Source organism: Meles meles, chromosome 7 (assembly GCF_922984935.1).
Source record: "Meles meles chromosome 7, mMelMel3.1 paternal haplotype, whole genome shotgun sequence".
In the NCBI taxonomy this organism is placed as follows: Eukaryota; Metazoa; Chordata; class Mammalia; order Carnivora; family Mustelidae; genus Meles; species Meles meles.
The window spans coordinates 72,261,438-72,282,534 of record NC_060072.1 but is presented as its reverse complement, the minus strand read 5'-3'; the positions used below and the strand labels follow the sequence as shown (position 1 = coordinate 72,282,534).

The 21,097-nt window shown below is 38.8% G+C and overlaps 1 protein-coding gene across 2 annotated transcripts in view; it reads left to right on the top strand.

The window, feature by feature from the left end:
• The first annotated feature begins 2,307 nt into the window (after nucleotides 1-2,307).
• ETNK1 (ethanolamine kinase 1) overlaps nucleotides 2,308-21,097 on the top strand; it is a 61,114-nt gene continuing 42,324 nt past the window's right edge. The window contains exons 1-3 of one of the 2 annotated variants that reach the window (XM_046011319.1): nucleotides 2,308-2,755; nucleotides 19,161-19,202; nucleotides 19,374-19,420. In XM_046011319.1, the coding sequence (XP_045867275.1) occupies nucleotides 2,600-2,755; nucleotides 19,161-19,202; nucleotides 19,374-19,420 (245 nt within the window). In that variant the 5' untranslated portion in view covers nucleotides 2,308-2,599. Of the gene's footprint in view, nucleotides 2,756-19,160; nucleotides 19,421-21,097 lie in introns of both variants that reach the window. The other variant, XM_046011318.1, reaches the window with a different exon arrangement.

The window sequence follows — 21,097 nt, the reverse complement described above, 5'->3', positions numbered from 1 at the left end:
TGCACTGCCTATGGTGTTACACTGATTTGTCTATTCTTTGCTAACACTTCACTGTCTTAATCACTGTAGCTTTATAGTAAGTCTTGAAGATGGGTAGTGTCTGTCTTCTGACTTTGTTCTTCTTCAGTATTTCATTGGCTAATCTGGGTCCCTTTCCTTTCCATATAAACTTTACAGTTTGTCAATATGCACAAAAATAACTTGTTGGGATTTGGACTGGAACTGCATTGAACATATAGATCAAGTTGATAAGAATAGACATTTCTTATATATTTTAAAGATTAATGTATTTATTTGAGAGAGAGAGAGAGAGAGAGAGAGAGAGAATGCAAGTTCTTGCATTTGTATAGCTGGGGCAGGGGCAGAGGGAGAGGGAGAAAGAGAGAAGCCGACTTCCCACTGAGTGTGGACCCTGACCTAGGGCTCAATCTGGTGCCGCCAAAATCATGACCTGAACCTAAATCAAGGATTGAACCCCCAACCGACTAAGCTACCCAGGCACCCCTTTTACATAAAGTTTTGCTTATAACATTAAAGTTCTTAATCTTCCAGAATTAATTTTTAGGTAATCTCTATATCCTACAAGGGGGTCAAATCAAAACCCCGGGATCAAGAGTCACATGCTCTACTGACTCAGCCAGCCAGGTGCCCCTCAAAATAATTTTTTAATAATTTGCTATTAAATTATTTCACAATTCAAAATACAATTTTTAAATTCTTGAAACATCAACTGTTTGTTTAGTATAAAATACATACAAATTGTACAAAAATACAAGAGATAGTATCTGAAATGTGAAAGCATTAGTGTATTATTTCTCTCCAAATTGGAAGGAATGTATAATGTTTTTTAAAGTACATGATTTAAAAAAAAAGCCAAAGTCTAAAAAATGTTGATCCAAGTTCCTTGCTGTATTATAACTCTATTTCTTCTTCTTCCTTTTTAAAAGACTTTATTTATTTGAGAGAAGGAGACAGTGAGAGAGCATGAGCAGAGAGAGGGGCATAAGGGAGAGGGAGAAGCTGACTCCCTGCTTAGCAGGGAGCTGAGGGTGGGGATCAGTCCTAGGACTCTGAAATCATAATCTGAGTCAAAGGAGACTCTTAACAGACTGAGCTACCCAGGAGCCCTGAAACTGATTTATTTGAGAGAGAGAGAGAGAACAAGTGAGAGCGAGAGCGCGCGCACCTACATGTGGTGGGCAGGACCGGGAGAGGGAGAGAATTTCAAGCAGATTCCCTGCGGGCCTCCATCTTACCACCCTGAGTTCTTGACCTTAGCCAAAATCAGGAGTTGGAAGCTTAAGCAACGGAGCCAGGCAGGTGCTCTTCGTGATCTTTTTAGTTTATGAGTTTGCTCTCATTGATAGTGAGCTGTTTATTTTATGATTTACAAAACTAAGTATGTTCATTTTGAACAATCAGAACGTAAACTCATGTTCAGGAGGCATTTAAGCATTTGAATGTTAGTTACACTGAGTTAGTGATTTAATTTGCCACTAATAAAGATATTCAGATTAATAAATCACATCTCAAACCATTTTCCTAAATCATAAAGAAAATTAGGAGGCCCCAGTACATTCCTTGTGGATCATCCAGTTTCCAATATTACGTTAACAGTGGAAATAGCTGTTATAAAACTTGTAAGCTACAAATCTTTAAGGTAGCTATTTTAAGGTCCATGCAGGGATACCCTGAAATAGGCAGGGAGCCACTGCAGTGCTGAATCTCCAAACTATTTTTCTTTCCTTCCCTTTCATCTTCATCCTAGACTACAACCTGTTTTTTTTGTTTTTTTTTTTTGTGGCTCTGAATAATTCTCAGCATGGTCAAACATTTGGCCTTAAAAATAAATCCTGAAGTGCTGTCGTTGTCTTACACAAGTATCTGAATTACGTTTGCCCCAAATACCGTGATCTCAGTATACAGCTGATGGGAATGCGGTACAGTCGCCAGTACAGGGCAGCTCCGAGATCGGGGCCCCGATCCAGTGCCTTCCCCCTCGTCCATCCTCAGGCCAAATTCAGAGACTTTTTCGGGGGTTATCTCAGGACAGGCCCCTCGCTTCCCAAAACGACGTGGCCACCAAACGCTCCCGATCAGTTGAGCTAAAGCTTCACTGCCCTGCGGGTCTTGACAGAGCTCAGGCTCGTGCCTCAGAGGGAGCCTGCGTTCTCAGACTAGCAGCACGCTCGGCGGGACGACGTAGGACCAACAGCCCCAGACTCCCAGCAGCCAGCCCATTGTGCTGGCGTTGGAGACCGCGTTAGCCGGTGACGCAGACGGATGCCCCGCCCCACGCATGACGCCAGCGTCAGGCCAGTCCCGGCATGCTCCGCGGTGGCTGGCGGTGGAGCGCAGACGAGCGGAATTCTTCCCGTGAACATCCTCTGCTCTGCTCAGCTCAGCGGCTGCCCAGACCCGGGTCGGCGAGAGTGCCGTGTCCAGCCGTTCTCCTACCGCTCGGCCGTCCGTTGGAGCGCCCCTAGCCCTCCTGCGAGGGCGCCCCGGGACGGAAGGGTCCACCAGCCTGTCGGCGCCCGCCGTGCTCGTGGTCGCCGTCGCCGTCGTCGTGGTGGTAGTCTCTGCCGTCGCCTGGGCCATGGCCAATTACATCCACGTTCCGCACGGCTCCCCGGAGGTGCCCAAGTTGGACGTCACGGTTCAGGATCAGGAGGAGCAGCGCTGCCGGGAGGGCGCCCTCAGCCTCCTGCAGCACCTGCGACCGCACTGGGACCCTCAGGAGGTGACCCTGCAGGTAACGCCCTCATCTCCGCCCGGGGTCTCTCCCAACCTGGACTCGGCCGGTGGGGGGGCGGGGGCGCTCAGTCCCTTCAGTTCCCGGATGATGGGGCAGACCCGACGGGAGCCCTTGGGCAAGGGGCCCTGTGCTTCCTCCGTCAGACCTGCGAAGGTCACTCCCCCTTCCTTCACAATTGCTGATTGAGGTTGTCCCTAAGGCAGATTTTCTTTCTGGAAACAGCTACGTAAGTGACGCATCCATTCACCCCGGGAAAATTCCTGTTGATGGTTGCCCCTCCTCCCACTCCCCGGTCCCTTCTAACTGCAAAGGAACCTTTTCTATTTCCCCTGCAAGGGATCCTCTTCAGTCGGCCCTAGGTACCTTCTCGCCTGCCACAGATAATGTAGGAATTAATCCTTGTGATCTTTCCCTTTCCCTTCCCTTCCCTCCCCCTCCCCGGCGGTTTACTCCCATTGATGTCTCACCCTGCGTTGTATCTTAATCCTCGGATGGGCGAGAGTACTCGATTTCAAAGTCATAACCATGGCCATGCATCACTCGATTGGCTTCTTATGTAGCATTCCATATATTTTTTTTGAATCGATATTTCTGAATTTTTTTAGTTGTATTAGTAAAATTAACCCTATTTGATGTTAGGTCAATCAGTGTGCCGTTGAATTCGTAGAATAAAAATTGGGAGAAAAAAAATCCTTATGGATCTAGGTGTTTTCTAATAACTTATTTCTAGTAAGTTATGATTTAATATAGATGACATTTATTTTGAGTATTTTAACTTTCAGAGTTTCAGGTTGTATGACAATGAACCTCCATTTTCCTTGCATACTCTAAATAAAGTCAGTAATTTTGAAGGCTGAGATATTTGGGGTTTGTTTCACATTTGAGCAATAATGTAAGAAGTAGCCAAATTATCTGCTTTATTTTGTTGACTAATTTATTCAGCAGTGTTATTGAATTAACAGTATCTCAGATTCTTTGCTAAAGTAGTCACCTATACAAACAAAGATGAATAAAACATGAATAGTGCTCTAGGGCCCAGAACAGTTCCTGACACTTGGGCTTTCAGAAGTGTTAGTTTCGGTTCTTGTTGCCTAGAAGAGTTTTGAGCATATTGAAAGGACTCACATGTTCTGGGAAAAAAATTGTTAGACAAAAATTTTGAAGTTTTAAGGGAGTATTAGCTAACTAAACAGGACATAGTGAATCCAGAATGATTCTCATGTGTAATTTGAAAAAATAGTATGGCTAAGAAAGTTAAATTACTTGAAACTTCCCAATTGAAACTCTGAGCTTTGGTTTATTATTCATTAACTCTTACTACAGAATAGTTTTGTATTTATTTAAATGATTTATATTTTACAGTCAATTATAATCTAAACAGATGCTAAGTAAAGGCAGTGCTACTTCCTGGGAAACTTTGGTACTGGCAGACTATGCTACTTTCTAAGTAGAGACTTTAAAATTTGAAGCTTTGAAGACTTGTGTTTCCATTGATGATGTATTTGTAGAACGGGAATAATAGCTACCCTTAGGTACCAGTGTGCCAGGTTGTGAGGTAGCTCATGTATATTTTATCATTTAATCCTACAAACAACTGTATTAGGCAGATACTTTTTTTTTTTTTTTTTAAGTGAAACAGTGAAATAAAGCCAGGGTATAGGTAAAAAAGGGACAAAATTTGGTAAGCATACATATGCTATCTCGGAAACTCGGAAACATGACAACGTTTTGATTGTCAGAAAGTATTTGTGATTGAATCTTACCTTTTATTATGCAGCAACTTTTCGACTTTAAGGCATTTGGACTCCTAATCCAGATATGTAATATACTTATTTGTCAGTGAAGGTAAATACTACCACTTATTTTGCTCTAAGGATGATTATGGGTTAGAAATATAATCCTTCCCTATGCAAACAATGCTTTTGATCTAGAAGCTGAGACAGCTGTTAGAATTGATGGTCATTCTTTGGTGGTTTCTCAACTTGAGAAAATCTGACTCCCATATTCTGTCACTCAAACTCTTCTTTATGATGCTTCAGGATTTCTTTTGTAATTCTCAGTGGGAATATTTCCTTTGAGATTTGCTTTTATTTCCTTTGAAGTATAAAGATAATAATACTTAACATTTCAGAAGGGGAAGTATGTATCATGTATTCAACAGATTAATACTGGTATATAGCCAATTTTTTCAAAGATTATGTACTTAAAATTTGCTTTAAACATACCTTAGAAACTTAGTGTAGTAGTACTTATTTTACCTGGTGATTACGTCTGAGCTGAACTATTCAGAACATACTGGAAAATCCAGAAGCAAGCAAAAAAGACTTTGATGCAGTCAGAAAGATACAGGGCCCAGTCTTTGCTCAAAACTTACAGACACGTGGAATGCTGTATCTCTTTTCAAATGGGATTTTAACAAGTTAATTTTTTGGTTTTCCTATTCACACAAGATTGAAAAAATAAAGTATAAAAGGGGTGGTAAGCTTTTTGGAGTGTATCCTACTTAGAGTAGGCAGACTAGATTAGAAACAACTGTACTAGTCACAGTGCTTTTTGTTTTCATAATTTATTGAAATTCCTAGTCTAATAGGGAAGAGAAAACAATCACAAAGTAGTGTTTTTGGAATGAACATTCATATTCATATGCAGAGACTACAGAAGAATGTTTAAAAATCATACTATTTTTGCTATACTACAAGTTTCTTCAAGTTTTTGGATGCATAGCTTTGATATTCCTTTATTTTTTAAGCATACATATGCTATCTCGGAAACCAGTATTTGTGTTTGGTTATGTAGCTGCACAGCAGTTTTCAAACCCACTTCCTTCTCTTTATGCAGCTCTATTGGAGATAGTCACCAAAATATCCTATTAATAAATCTAGAATCCCTCTTATTTTAATATTGATATTTGATATTTCATATTTGATAATATTTATTAGAAAAGATTTTATTTGATGAGAGAGTGTGCACGCACACACACAGCAGGGGTAGAGGGAGAAGTAGGCTCCCTGAAGAGTAAGGAACCTGATGAGGGCCTTAATCCCAGGACCCTGAGATCATGACCATAGCCAAAGGCAGAGGTTCAAGCAACTGAGCCACCCAGGTAGCCCTTTAATAATATTTTAAGTGAAGAATCAAAACCAAAGTATATATAGTTCTTTTTAAACTATATCTCCTATAGTGTTCTAACTTAATAATCCCCCCACCCCCTTTTTTAAAGTACAGTTGGCACACAAGGTTACTTTAGTTTCAGGTGTGTTTTTTTTCTGTGTTTGTTTTTTTTTTTTTTTTTAAAGATTTTATTTATTTATTTATTTGATAGAGAGAGAGAGCAGGAACACAAGCAGGGGAAGTGGGAGAGGGAGAAGCAGGCTTCTCGAGGAGCAGGGAACCTGATGTGGGGCTCAGTCCTAGGACCTTGGGATCATGACCCGAGCCAAGGGCAGATGCCTAACACCCGAGTTACCCAGGTACCCCTTTTTCCCTGTTTTAAAAAATATGAGTTTGTGGGTGTCTGGGTGGCTCAGTAGGTTGAACGTCTGACTCTTGATTTCAGCTTGGGTCATGATCTCCTGCTCCAGGCTCCGTTCCATGTGGAGACTACTTGAGATTCTCTTACTCTCCCTCTGCACACACTGCTCCCCTCTTGTGCCAGCCCCCCTCCTCCCCCCCACCGCCCACCCTGGCTTGTGGCACACAGTCTCTCAAATAAATAAATAAATAAGTAAATCTTTCAAAACCAAAACAAAACAAAAATAGAGTTTGTTCCTTACTTTAAGTGATAGAAGTCTCTGAAAAGTCTTATGTAGATTTTAAGTAATGTATTAAGTGTGCCAAAAAGATATGATATTTATAGGAATCTTGAATCTTGTAGATAAATATAAGGGGTCATAGTTTTTATTCAACACAACTTTTAATATTAGCACTTATGTCCAGTTTTCCATTTCTTATTCCTCCTCTTTTTGATTTCACTATTTTATAATAATAAAATATTTGATGGGTGGTAGGCCCTAAAACTTTGTTGAATATAGCTAAGAGAGGTGTATGTTTGATAGGCTGCTATCAAGGATATGTATATATACACACATATATAAATACATATTTTTCAAGTAATCTCTATACCCAATGTGGGACTTGCAACAGATGATGCTCTACCAATTGAGCTAGCTAGGCTCCCCAAAGATATAATAAGCTCCCATGTCTTTTACTGAGATGTGACTAAAAAGTTAGAAGCCTCACACACTAGTTCATTTTCAAGTATTAATGGCTGTGTGACTTGGGCTAGGCAAATAACTTGACCTCTTTGGGGCTTCAGCTTAATGTGGTGGAAAGAGGATGGTTTTTGAATCCTGATACCAGCTGTTTGTAATCTTTGGCAAGTTTTAAATCTCTGGGAAATAGTAGACTAGCAGAAAATAATAGAATTTTACTACTCTAATATTACTTTACTGCTAATAGTAATTTTACTACCAGCACCAGTTTTTACCATTTTACTACTAATAGTAGAATATCCTGAGAAATGAAATACATAAAGTTATGCTTAGTATATTTTAGTATTATGTGCCCCATGCCGCCTCCCATCTCCCTCAGCAAACCCCTCCATTTGTAAGTGAAATAATTGATCAGAAACAGTTGTAAACTCCTAAAATTCAGTAATTCTGACATATATGTATTTATTTATTTTAAAAGATTTATTTTTTATTTTAGAGAGGGAGAGCGTGAGCGTGGGCAAGTGAGGAGTGGGTAAGGGGGTAGAGAGAGAGAAAAGCAGACTCTGGATGAACAAGGAGCCCGATGCAGGGCTTGATGTCACACCCTGAGACCTTGACCTGAGCCAAAATCAAGAGCCTGATACTTAACTGACTGAGCCACCCAGGTGCCCCTGATACATATTTTTTGTAGCAGGTATGATGCTAATTTTAACCAGCATTCTTCTGTGCAACAATAGAAGGTAGGCATAGGAAAATGTACGAAGGGAGACTTCATAGAGGAGGGGATACCTGAGCTGAGTTTTGAAGGAAAGATATGGTCAGATGGAGTGGGGGAGCATTTCTGGGCAATGAAAAATACGTTCACAAAGTTAGATTGTGAGGGGGAAAAAAACACAGTGATGCCATAAGTATTTTGGGCAGAATGGAGTGTAAACCAGAAAAGAAGTGGGACTGATTTTTGAGAAACTGAGTTGTTAGATATGAAGGTTTTGTGCTTCATTAAGGAGGTGATATTTTATTATCTAGGGTATAATGGGAAGCCAGTTAATATTTTTAAGCAGATGAGTTATATTTTTTAGAGCAGTGCCAGACTGTATTGCAGGCAGCAATAGTTCAATGAGATGTTTTGAACTGGGGAATAAGTGATCGCTTAGGACATTGGTTTTGAACTGGTGGTTATCCCACACTAATAGGATGTTAAAATCAATATAGTAGGTTGAAACCACTACAGTTTAAAAAGATGAGTTAAAATAGGATGTGATAGGATAGATCCGAGAGTCTTGCATATAATAAGGTAAGGACTGGGGCGCCTGGGTGGCTCAGTGGATTAAGCCGCTGCCTTCGGCTCAGGTCATGATCTCAGGGTCCTGGGATCGAGCCCGGCATCGGGCTCTCTGCTCTGCAGGGAGCCTGCTTCCTCCTCTCTCTCTACCTGCCTCTCTGCCTACTTGTGATCTCTCTCTCTGTCAAATAAATAAATAAAATCTTTTAAAAAAAATAATAATAAGGTAAGGACTGAATGGTGAAGCTTGTTTTAGTTTCATATGAAAGTATGTACTGAATTTGATGATAAATATATATTTTGGTCTGAGTATCACATTAAAAAATGTTTGAGAAAGACTTAACCTAGGAGAGACTGTTGCATTAGTCCAGACAAGAGGTGTTATGATCCAAATTAGGACGGTGGCTTTGGAGATGAAAGTAAAGGACAGATTTGATATTTCAGAAAATAAATATGCAGGAGTTAATTGCTTGCAGGTAGGGAAAAGGGAAGCCTAAGCTTTTTTTTTTTCTTTTTTCTGTTTCTGTTGGTGACAAAGATGGTGAAATAATGGAAGACCCATGTTTAAGGAATCAGGTTATTTTGCATGATTTTGTCTTCTCAGGAGTTACTTTGCTCTTTGATATAACAGATGGGCCATAAATACATTTTTATCACCCTTTTAAAAATTGTTGGATAGAACAAACATACAGGAAAATACATGAAACATATTTTTTTTTTTTTTTTGTAAAACAAATACTGTGTAACCCAAATCCTAGGAAAGAAAATATCAGCAACCCAGAGTATTTCCCATTTTCCTTCCTGGTCCTAATCTCTCCCTCCCTCTAGTGGTAGTAACAATAGCAGGGTTTTTTTTTTGTTTGTTTGTTTGTTTGTTTTTTAAGTTTATTTCTTTATTTAAAGTAATTTCTATACCACATATGGGACTGGAACTCACAGTCCTAAGATCAAGAGTCACATGCTCCTCTGACTGAACCTTCTAGGCACTCCTAAACCTTATTAGTGGAATTAAAAGGGTAAAAACTGCCAGTTATGGTTGTTAAATCTGGGCTTTATTTCAAGAATTGGCTTATACCAGTTGTAGAGGCTGATTAAGTCTGAATTGTAGGGCAGGGTAATAGGCTAGAAACTTAGGAGTTGATTCTATAGTCTTTTTTTTTTCTTCTTCCAGATTTATTTATTTGAGAGAGAGGGAAAGCCTCTGTGTGTGTGTGTGTGCACGTGTGCGGGCAGGGCAGGGGGAGACCTGAGTCAGGGGAGGGTCAGAGGGAGAGAATCTTCAAGGAGACTCCCTGCTGGGCATGGAGCTCTAGTGCAGAGCCTGATGTGGGGCTCAACCCCACCACCCATAAGATTGTTACCTGAGCCAAAACCAAGAGTCAGATGCTTAATTGACTGAACCACACAGGCACCCTGATGGCTATAGTCTTAAGGCAGAATTTCTTTCTTTCTTTCTTTCTTTTTTTTTAAAGATTTTATTTATTTGTTTAACAGAGAGACCACAAGTAGGCAGAGAGGCAGGCAGAGAGAGAGGGCGTAGGAGGCTCCCTGCTGAGCAGAGAGGCTTGATGTGGGGCTTGATCCCAGGACTTTGAGGTCATGACCTGGGCAGAACGCAGAGGCTTAACCCACTGAGCCACTGAGCCACCCAGGCCCCCCTTAAGGCAGAATTTTCTTCTTAAGGGACACTTAAAACTTGTTTTACTTTTACATTCCTTAAAGTGATTGGATGAGGCCCACCCATGTAACTGATAGTGGATGTTAAGTGCATCTACAAAATACTTTCACAGCTGCATCTAAATTAGTGTTTGAGTAACTGGGTATTATAGCCAATTCAAGTTGACACAAAACTATCAGGCTGTTTCTCACTTTAATATTGCTAATTGTCATGAAAGGTATGTTAATTTATACTCCTCAACACAGTGTTGGAGAGTATGTTTTTCCTTATACATTGTCCAATCCCTGATACCAAATTAAAAAATTTTTGCCAATGGGAGTCATGAAAATGGTATTGTTTTAGATTCCTTTTAATTTTGTTATTTTGGAAGATGATGGAATCTGGTGGTTTCTTTGAAACATTTAACTGATATGTATTAATTTTCACCTTTCTAGGCTTTAATTTGTTTAGTAATCATTATCTTAATTGTAGGTTGTCTTTATTATTTAATTGGCCTGAGAGTTTATTCATTTAAATTCTAGGCCATAAATACATGTCAAAACAGGTTCCCTCCTTGGTATCTTAAATCATCCTTAGGACTAAAGTTTCATAGTGGCTGGATAGAGTTTAGTATTTTTGTCATCTCAGGGTTTGTAGTTGCAGGACAGTGCCACATACTGAAAGGAGTGGATTAATGTTTTGGGGGTCTTAAGATGACCTTCAAGTTTATTGATACCACTTTAGCTTCTAAGGTATCATTAAAGCTATCAACTCTTTTTGCCCACCAGGTATTCTATATTGCTGTAAATAGCATCCGTGGTAGGTTTGGGCAATTCTGTAAGTTTCCAATTGATACGGTCAGTAAGTCCAGACTGACTTACAGGTCTTCTGTTTTACAATAGTAAATAACGGAAGCGTTCGTATAAAAATAATCTATTTAGTAATACATTCTGGCAGAGGAGACAAAACCACCTCATATAATATCTGTTCCAACACTTAATTTGCATCCAAAGGTTCCCATCAACAGTAGCATCCCCATATCTCCAGTTTTAATTGTTGGTCCTTTTAGAACCTCTCATGTAGGTGTTAGAGTCAATGCACTGGGCTTCCATATTAAGGAATCTCAAAAAGATTTCTTCTCTCCAACTCTAGGCTATTTTACCTACATATGTGCATTGGTCTTGGATCCCTGACTACTGAGGGTCAGGATCCTACCTTCATAGTCTTTTTTCATCTTGATTAAGATCTTGAATAAGAGTGTGCCCCACATTGGGGCACACTCTTATTATCATCTTTGTATTTTCTTCGTGTTCTGGTTTTTTGAGGTCTCCCAAACTAGAGTAAATAGAGTGGATTTGTTAGGGGCCCTTCAATGCTGGGAGACTAGTAGCAGCTCCTGTCAGTCCACCAAGTCTCTGATAATGTTGGATTAAAAACTTTTGCTTCAACCTCATCAATACCTGCTTTATTTATCTGCTTTTTCGATACCATGGAAAACTGACATTCTGTTGGGGCAAGTAGATTTGCCAGGTCTCTTATCTTTTCCACTTGCTAGTGAGGCATTCTTCTTTTCTTGGTATTATTCCTAAGACCCATGACAGAGAGCTTGAGACAGCAAATCTGATCCAATATCCTGAGTAGTTTCTTGTGTTGGTAACAGTAAAGGTATATGGTCCCCCATGTAGTAGGAGCAGTCTTTATCACACAGTATTCATCATGACTTGGGGGTGGGACATAAGTGGTTGAATATCTTGGTCACTATAAAGCAAGTCTAGTGTGGCCTGCATGTATAGCTTATCAGCTACTTTATCTGGACTATTCCACTTTGCATGCAAAGGACAGGACAGTTCCTCTTCTCAGGATAAACAAACTTTCTAGCTACTTTCATTCATTGTACCAAACTAGCACTCTTGTTTTGGTTAGTCACTGCCATTAAGAACGGTCATTAGTGAGATGTGGGTCCTGCATAAACGTAGACGTGCCAGGGTCTTCAAACCATAGACACCTTCTTACTTAACAATCTTTATGGGCCATATTAATACAGTTTTTTTTAGGGAGCTAGCTTGAGCCACTGAATGAGACAACTTTTACACTATATGCCCTGGTTGCAGTAGTTTCCTGATTTTGTCTCCTTGCCACCTGAATTATTTTGGTAAGTAGCTCTAAATCTACTGTTCAGCATGATTTTTCTCTTATGTGGTGGTTTTGAGGTTAGCGTCTTGATGTTGCATTGGACCAGTTAGAATCCGGGTCTGTGTAACGTCACAATCCACCCTAAAAGTGTCTTTAGTTTTCTGTTCTAGGTACTGTGCTAACAATAGCCAGGGAATTGTGTATTTAGCCAATTTCTCATTTTACATCTTATTGTAGATTCAGTGACTAAACTCCTGGGGTTAGGTCTGTCATTGCTAGGTTTCATTTACTTTTACCTCCTGAAACAGATGGTAGCATGCCTACTGTTTAATACTGTGTGTGATTTGACAAACAGCTGGCATCAGGAATTTATCATCCTCTAACCGCTTCTTTATTTTTTTCCCCAAGTAATGTTCTAGCAATATTACAGTGAGTCTAGGATCATGCTAGTGAACTTGAATGATATCCTTGAAGCAGATTAAGAGTCATGATACCAGCTTTTTAACCTGTTCTGCCATTGTGTAACTTTGGATAAATAAGGGAACTTATCTAGGCCATAGTGTTCTCATTCCAAAAATTGATCATTTCCAAGGTATTTTACAGTCAGTCTCTGCATAAGCAAACATTTATTGAATATGTCTATGTTCTAGGCCATTTTTTCTCAACTCTTTTAATAATTACTCTCTAAACAGAAAGTTTAATTAAAAAATTTTTTTTCTACCTAGCAGAAATTATGTACCAAAGAATAGGATTTTGTCATAGTTGAGTTTCAGTGATCCACAAACTATTTTAATACCTAAGTTTTTTTTTTTTTTTTTTTGCTCCTTTGGTGGTGATCCATGTTGAAAATACACAGATCCCTTTATCTCTCAGAACATATTGCTAAGATTTATTTTGTTTAATATGGTGTAACTACATCAACTTTCTTTTGCATGTCTTTTGTAAAAGAAGCATATATAAATACATATTTTTCACACTTAGTGTTTTAATTGGATTTAGTTCTTTCACATTTAGTGTAACTACTTATAGAGTTGAGTTTTTCTCTCAAAAAAATCTTTTTTTTGTTTGACCTATTTGTCAAACATTCCTGTTTTTAACTTACTTTTTTCCTTCTTTCAACTTGTTCCAAATCTCAGAGGAGCTTATAGTAGAACATGGAGTGGCAAATATAATTAAGCAATTACAGTGCATTTTAGTAAATGCTATATATAAGGTACTAGTTAAGCACTGAGAAGTATTTATGCCTTACCTGAGTTTAGGGACTCTGTCCTAGAAAAGAGAACTCTTGTATTGGATGTTTTTCTTAAAGATTATTTATTTATTTATTTATTAGAGAGAGAGAGAGAGAGAGAGAGAGCTTGCGTACATGCAAGCAAGCATGGGCGTGGGGAGGAGCAGAGGGAGAGGGACAAGCAGACTCTATACTGGACCCCACAACCCCAAGATTATGACCTGAGCCAAAATCAAGAGTAAGATGCTTAACTACCTGAGCTACCCAGGTGCCCCTTTTGTGTTGGAATTTTATTTTGTTTTGTTTTATTTTTTTAAGATTTTATTTGAGAGAGAGAGAGAGTGAAAGAGAGATGAGTGGGGGGAGCAGGAGAAAGGAGAAGCAGTCTCCCCACTGATCAGGAGCCTAGTGTAGGACTCAATCCCAGAACCCTGAAATCATGACCTGAGCTGAAGGCAACACTTAACTGAGTCACCCAACTGCTCCTCATGTTAGAACTTTAGAGGTCAGATGTTGGTGAAGTGAAGGAAAAAGAAGGGTGAAATGGTCAGGTAGATTGCTAGATAACTTGAGGGTGGAGGTATCAAGGAACTCGTGTGCCCTAAGGAGCTTGAAATTATCCTCTGAGCAGTGTGGGGCCATTTGAAGATTCCCATTTATCATGTTCATATTTGTATTTTATTTGTTTATTTATTTTTAAAAAGACTTCATTTGAGAGAGAGCAGAGTGAGCAAGAGAGGGAGAGTGTGTGCATAAGTCGGTGGGGGGGAAGGGCAGAGAGGAAGCAGACTCCTCACTGAGCAGGGAACCCAATGCTAAGATCATGACCTGAGCCAAAGGCAGACTCTTAACTGACTGAGCCACCCAGGCACCCCAAGAAACAGAAGTGTTTTTTTTGTTGTTGTTTTTGTTTTTAAATTTTATCTGTTTGAGAGAGTGCACGTGCACATGCACAGAGGGAAAGAGAGAAGGAGAAGCAGACTCCCCGCTGAGCAGGGAGCCCCATGTGGGACTTGATCCCAGGACCCAAGGGATTATGACCTGAGCCACCCAGGCACCCCAGAAACCGAGGTTTTAAGAATTACATCTAGGTTTTAAGAATTATCTATTTATGTGGGGGATGGAGAGAGGGAGGGTTCAAGGATGGTTCTCTGAAATTTGCCTGAGTAGATGGAAAGTAAGATGAATGGGTACTGTTACCATTAGATTATTCATCTTTGGTTTTAAACAATTTTATTTTGAGATGTGTTGGTAGCGTTTTCTTTATATTTCTTGGGTTCAGGCTTTTTGAGTTTCTAGGATCTTTGAGTTTATAGTTTTTCATCAAATTTGGGTAAATTTTGGCCATTTAAAAATATTATTTCCCATTTCCTCTTTTAGGGGATACAGATTCTCTCTGCTCATGGATACTTTGCTTATTCACTCATGCTCACTTGTTCACTCATTTAGCTAATTTTCCCCCTGTGTTTTGTTTTGGATAGTTTCTATTGCTCTCTTTCCAAGTTTGCTTTTTGGGGGGGCAGTATCTAACTTACTGTTAAATACATCTAGTGTATTTTTCTCCTTAGACTTTTTGAGAAGCTTGACTTTTGTCTTTTTATATTCAGTGTTTCTGCATAACTCTTTGTTATAGAATGCAGAACATATTTGTTTTAATGTCTGCTGATCCTGACATCTGTGTCAGTTCTGGTTGGTTTTAGTTCATTCATTCATTCATTAGTTCAATCATTCATGATTTTCCACCTCATTATGGATTATATTTTTCTTCCCTTTTTACATACCTGGTAATCTTTTTTTTTTTTCTTAAAGGTTTTATTTATTTATTTGACAGACAAAGATCACTGGTAGGCAGAGAGGCAGGCAGAGAGAAATGAGGAAGCAGGCTCCCCGCTAAGCGGAGAGCCCAACGTGGGGCTGGATCCCAAGACTTTGGGATCATGACCTGAGCCAAAGGCAGAGGCTTTAACCCACTGAGCCACCCAAGCGCCCCTCATACCTGGTAATCTTTAATTGAATGTCAGACATTGTGAATTTTTACCTTCTTAGGTACTGAATAGTTTTTGTAGTTATTTGGGAATAGTTTGAGTCTTTGGGTCTTGGTTTTAAGGTATGTTGTGTGGGACCAGTGTAGCTTAGATTCTAGGGTTAATCTATAAATCTGTAACATAGGTTTTATCTTAATTTATTCTTTTATTGTGAATTATTTTGCTGTTTTTTTGTTAAAATGTGAAAAATGTAGTTCTCTACATACATGTTAAGATCTTAGTGTGTGCCAGTCACTGTTCTAAATACTTTTATGTATATTAACTCATTTATCCAAATAATGCTATGAAATAGATTCTAGTATGTTAATATTATATGTAAGGAGAAATGAAGCATATAGGGGTTAAGTGACTTGCCCAGGATTACTCAGCTTATAGATAACACAGCTAGAATTCAGACTCACGTCTTGCTTTGTAGCTCCTCCTCTGAGCTAGTACTATCCTAAATACATGATAAACAGTATAGGATAATCCTTGAGAAAAAGGAGCTCTGTGAAATTTGTGTTAGTTTTTTCCCACCTCCATTGAGATGAAATTTTACATTTTTTTTTCCCTTAAGATTTTATTTATTTGAGGGAGAGAGAGAGAGAGAGCACGAGCAGGGGAAGCTGGGGGAGGACAGCAGGAGTAGCAGATGCTCCACTGAGCAGAGAACCCGACTTGGGGCTCTATCCCAGGACCCTGAGATCATGACCTGAGCTAAAGGCAGATGCTTAACCGACTGAGTCACCCAGGCTCCCCTAAATTTTATATTTTTAGTATATATCTAGTACACTGTATGTATCTAATAAATATTGAGTGTATTTTATTGTATATTTCAGAAGGTTCAGCACACTGAATTTCTTATAGGTGCATATATGAGGTGGGAACCATCTAAGGGCAAAAATCATTTATCCATACATCTTTAAAGCCCGTGACAGACCATCAGGAACACACTGATAGGTGAACAAGTTGCGTTTAAGAGAGAACGTATACAACTCAGAGTGGTAGGGCTCTTAGTAAGTAGGTGTTAGAAAGGGCTTAATATAGAATTTGGGTTTGCCGATTTGGGAGAGTGTTCAAGGAAGCAGGCTTTCCTCTGGATTGGGAGCTGTCAGGAAGAAAGTGGGCCAAGTCTGTGACCGATATCTTAATCTTACCTAGAAGACTGAAGGAATGAAGCAGGGCCAAAGCTCTGGTTGGAAAAGGAACAGCAGTCATTCATTTGGGTTAATACCCAAATAGGGGGATATTTAGTCATTTTTGTGTCTTGAAAAAAAATTTTTTTTTTTTTTAAAGATTTATTTCTTTGACAGATAGAGACCACAAGTAGGCAGAGAGGCAGGCAGAGAGAGAGAGAGGGGAGGAAGCAGGCTCCCAGCCAAGCAGAGAGCCCGATGCGGGGCTCGATCCCAGGACCCTGGGATCATGACCTGAGCTGAAGGCAGAGGCTTTAACCCGCTGAGCCACCCAGGCGCCCCTTGAAAATTTTTTTTAATTTTGTCTGTGTTCAGACATGATTACAAAGTGGCTTTGTTTTTGTCTTGATCCATTGTGGTCAGAATGGCCTCATCTGATGTTGGTGTTGTGTGAAATTATTTATGTTCAGCAGAACCACAAGGCCGTACTGTGTAGGCCTGGTCAGTTTCTCACTTTTGGGCTTCATTGCAGGAAAAAGAAAGCGAGAAAACATACATAAGCCAAAAAAAAAAAAAAAAAAAAAAAAAGTTTAAATTAGAGAAACAAGAAAACGAAAAACACTAAGATTTAATTTTCCTAAAGTTTTGTTGAATATCTTTGCAGGTGTTTTTACCCCTTATTTATACATAAAATATTTTTATAGATGCAAAGTTTTATTATTCATGTATTTATTTTTTACTCTAAAGGATTTATTGTGACTGTCATTTCACTGGAAGTATGTGGCTGTTGTACAATAGAGAATGTTAGAATTAGTTTCTCAATCTTTGTTACAGTAAATTGAAATATTTTATCTGTACATGACATCTGAAAAAGTTACAGAATAACTTGTGTAAATTGATACGACTTTGTAATAAACAACATGCTTTTCAACACAGTTTTTAATAAAATGATTAACTGTTTAGTTTAAGTGAATATGCTTCTTGTCAATGCTGTATACTAATTTTGTGAAATCTAGGTGGAAATCAATACTTGTATCTCTCTGCATACCTGAAAAAGTAGATATTTAAAATAAGTCTCTTTACATTAGCTCATACAATTTACCTACATTGGGTAAGGGTAATAGTCAAGTCTTGTATAAATAAAAAAATTATATAAAAACTAGTAACTAGTACCTAGTATTACCTTAAGAAATACCTTTAAAATTTTCATCTGATGATGTAAAGCCTTTTCCGGTGTCATTTATCATTACAATAATCTTGAAAGAGAAACATTTGTATTCTTTCTCAGCCATTAGGTAAATATGTGTTCATTTAAAACTTACCCTTTGGCCCTTTTTCCTTTTGCTTTTTGCCAGTTTTCTTAGGAAAAAAATGTTGTTAACTCTTGGTTACACTTTTATCTCTTGTCCCTTCATTCCACCCGAGAGCCTCCAAAAGCTTTAGATAATAATTGAGCAAATAGAAAAATTAATTTTAGTATCAGGAAAATGAAAGTTGCAGTTTTTGAGTGGATTTGAACTAATACTGCTAATCATCTGTTTGCTTTTTAAAGGTACCATTTGTGCTCAGATATAAAAAAGAACTTGAAAAAAAATTTTTTTAAAAGATTTTATTTATTTATTTGACAGAGCAGAGAGGCAGGCAGAGAGAGAGGAGGAAGCAGGCTCCCCACAGAGCAGAGAGCCCGATGTGGGGCTCGATTGCAGGACCCTGGGATCATGACCCAAGCCGAAGGCAGAGGCCCAACTCACTAAGCCACCCAGGCGCCCCAGAACTTGAAATTTTTGACTTAAACTCTTGAAAAGTCCCAAAAGTCCCTTTTAGAAAATACTATAGGAATCTCTACTTAACCTCTCACTTCCTCTAGTTAAGGTTGTGCATTTTTAGCCATAGCATTCAAGTTTGAATTATAACCTGAATGCTTAAAAACAATTTCTAATGCATGTTGTGTTAAGTAACTCTTAAAATTAACATTTAAAATGAAATTTTAGAAGTTGGAGATTTACCACGATGTGTAACTTACAGTAGATTTATATTTGTATATTACACTTGTAAACATTGTTAAAGACCTTTTATATGTTCTGTGCCATGCTGGAGGAGAGCAGTGACTCTACCTTCAGAGACTTTCGAATTTATTAGACATAGGAGAAATTGTGTGTGTGTGTGTGTGTGTGTATGCACACATTTGCAATGATTGCAGTATAAGCATACTTGGAGATATAATAGGTATCAAAATATTGTGTGGAAGTACTGGAGATTGAATAATTAACACTTTTGAATCAAGAAAGATATAATGTTATAGGAATTATAGTATTCCTTTATCTTTACATCTAGAATTAAAATTATAGACATGTTAGATAAAATTGTATTTAAAAGTTTATGTTAAAAAGTAGATACTTTTAATTAGTACTTAATTATTTTATTTTAAAATAGTTTTTTTTTTTATTTTAAAGATTTTATTTATTTATTTGACAGAGAGAGATACAAGTAGGCAGAGAGGCAGGCAGAGAGAGTGAGAGGGAAGCAGGCTCCCTGCCGAGCAGAGAGCCCGATGCGGGACTCGATCCCAGGACCCTGAGATCATGACCTGAGCCGAAGGCAGCGGCCTAAACCACTGAGCCACCCAGGCGCCCCAGTACTTAATTATTTTAACCTATCTGCTGTTTCATTCGTTAAATAATTGCTTTTTCCCTCATTTTTTCTTTCTTTCTTTTTTTTTTTTTGGCAGCTTTTCACAGATGGAATCACAAATAAACTTATTGGCTGTTATGTGAGTAATACAATGGAGGATGTAGTCCTGGTGCGAATTTATGGCAATAAGACTGAGTTGTTAGTTGATCGAGATGAGGAAGTGAAGAGTTTCCGAGTGTTGCAGGCTCATGGCTGTGCACCACAACTCTACTGTACCTTCAATAATGGACTGTGCTATGAATTTATACAGGGAGAAGCATTGGATCCAAAGCATGTCTGCAACCCTGCCATTTTCAGGTACATTTCTTTTTCTAAATAATTTTTCTTCTTGAAAAATAAGAGTGTTAAGTATGCTAAAGAAATTATTTTTTAAAACTGTCTTTTCTTTCTTTGAGCAACTATTTGGTTATCTTAGAAACTTTCTTTAGGGTTCTGTTTTGTTTTTGCTGAAGAAAAAAATCCTGTCTGCTGTCTCAAAAAGACTGTGAGATGTGGTTTTGGATTAGTCTGCAGTGTCAAGGCTTCCCCTTAATCAATTAATTATTTATTTTACTTTATTTTGTTTTTTAAAATTTTAATTCTATTAATTAACATATGGTATATTACTAATTTTAGAGGTAGAGTTCAGTGATTCATTAGTTGTATATAACACCCAGTGCTCATTACATCGTAATGCCTTCCTTAATGCCTTTGAACCAGTGACCCTGTTTCCTACCCCCTCCTCTCCAGCCACCCTCAGTTTGTTTCCTGTAATTAAGATGTCTCTTACGGTTTGTCTCCCTCTCTGGTTTCATCTTGTTTCATTTTTCTCTCTCTTCCCCTATGTTCCTCTGTTTGTTTCTTAATTCCACAAATGAGTGAGATCATAAATTATCTTGCTCTGATTGACTTATTTTTCTTAGCCTAATAACCTCTAGTTCCATCCATGTCTTTGCAGATGGCAAGATTTCATTTTCAAAAAAAATATTTACTTATTTGAACAGAGAGCACGCACATGTATGAGCGCACAACAGGGGGAGCAGCAGGCAGAGAAAGGGAGGGAGAAGCAGGCTCCCACTGAGTAAGGATCCTGATGTGGGTCTTGATGCCAGGAACTCCAGTTTTTTGTTTTGTTTTGTTTTGTTTTTTAAAGATTTTATTTATTTATTTGACAGACAGAGATCACAAGTAGGCAGAGAGGCAGGCAGAGAGAGAGGAGGAAACAGGCTCCCCGCAGAGCAGAGAGCCCAACTCGGGGCTCGATCCCAGGACCCTGGGATCATGACCCGAGCCGAAGGCAGAGGCTTTAACCCATTGAGCCACCCAGGCGCCCCAGGAACTCCAGTTTTTAACCAGATAAGAGTCTCTTCCCTTATGTGAGTGTACTGTTTAGAATGTATTGAAGAACTCTGATTGATAGATAATATGTTTTTTCTTTTGTGTCACAATTTTTTGTGGTCTTCAGTTTTGTGTATATCAGATTCATTTATAAAAATCCTCAATCTTTTTTTTTTTTTTTTAATATTTATTTGAGAGAATGACGGGGAGAGAGAGAGAGTGAGCGAACACATGAGCAGAGGCAGAGGGAGAGGGGGCAGCAGACTCCCCAGCTGAGCAGGGAGCCCCACATGGGGTTCAATCCCAGGACCCTGGTGTCATGACCTTAGTGGTAGGCAGATGGTTAACTGACTGAGCCACCCAGGCATTCCTATAAATCCTCAATCTTGTTCACAATGTTTGAGATACATATATATAACAGGATTAAAAGTGATTAGATGAAATTAGGCCAAAGGAAAAGCTGGAGTTAGATTCAGATATAAAAAGTATACTCCATAAGGTTGTTAGAGAAGGGCCATATTAGCTTCTTGGTAACTAAAGCAGGAAGAAGAATACTGGTTTTAAGAGTCAGTGTCCAAAAGATGTAAGAAGAAAGTTGATAAGGGTGATACCACTTTTACTGGTGTAGCAGTCTTAACTGCCTTTGTAAAACCCATA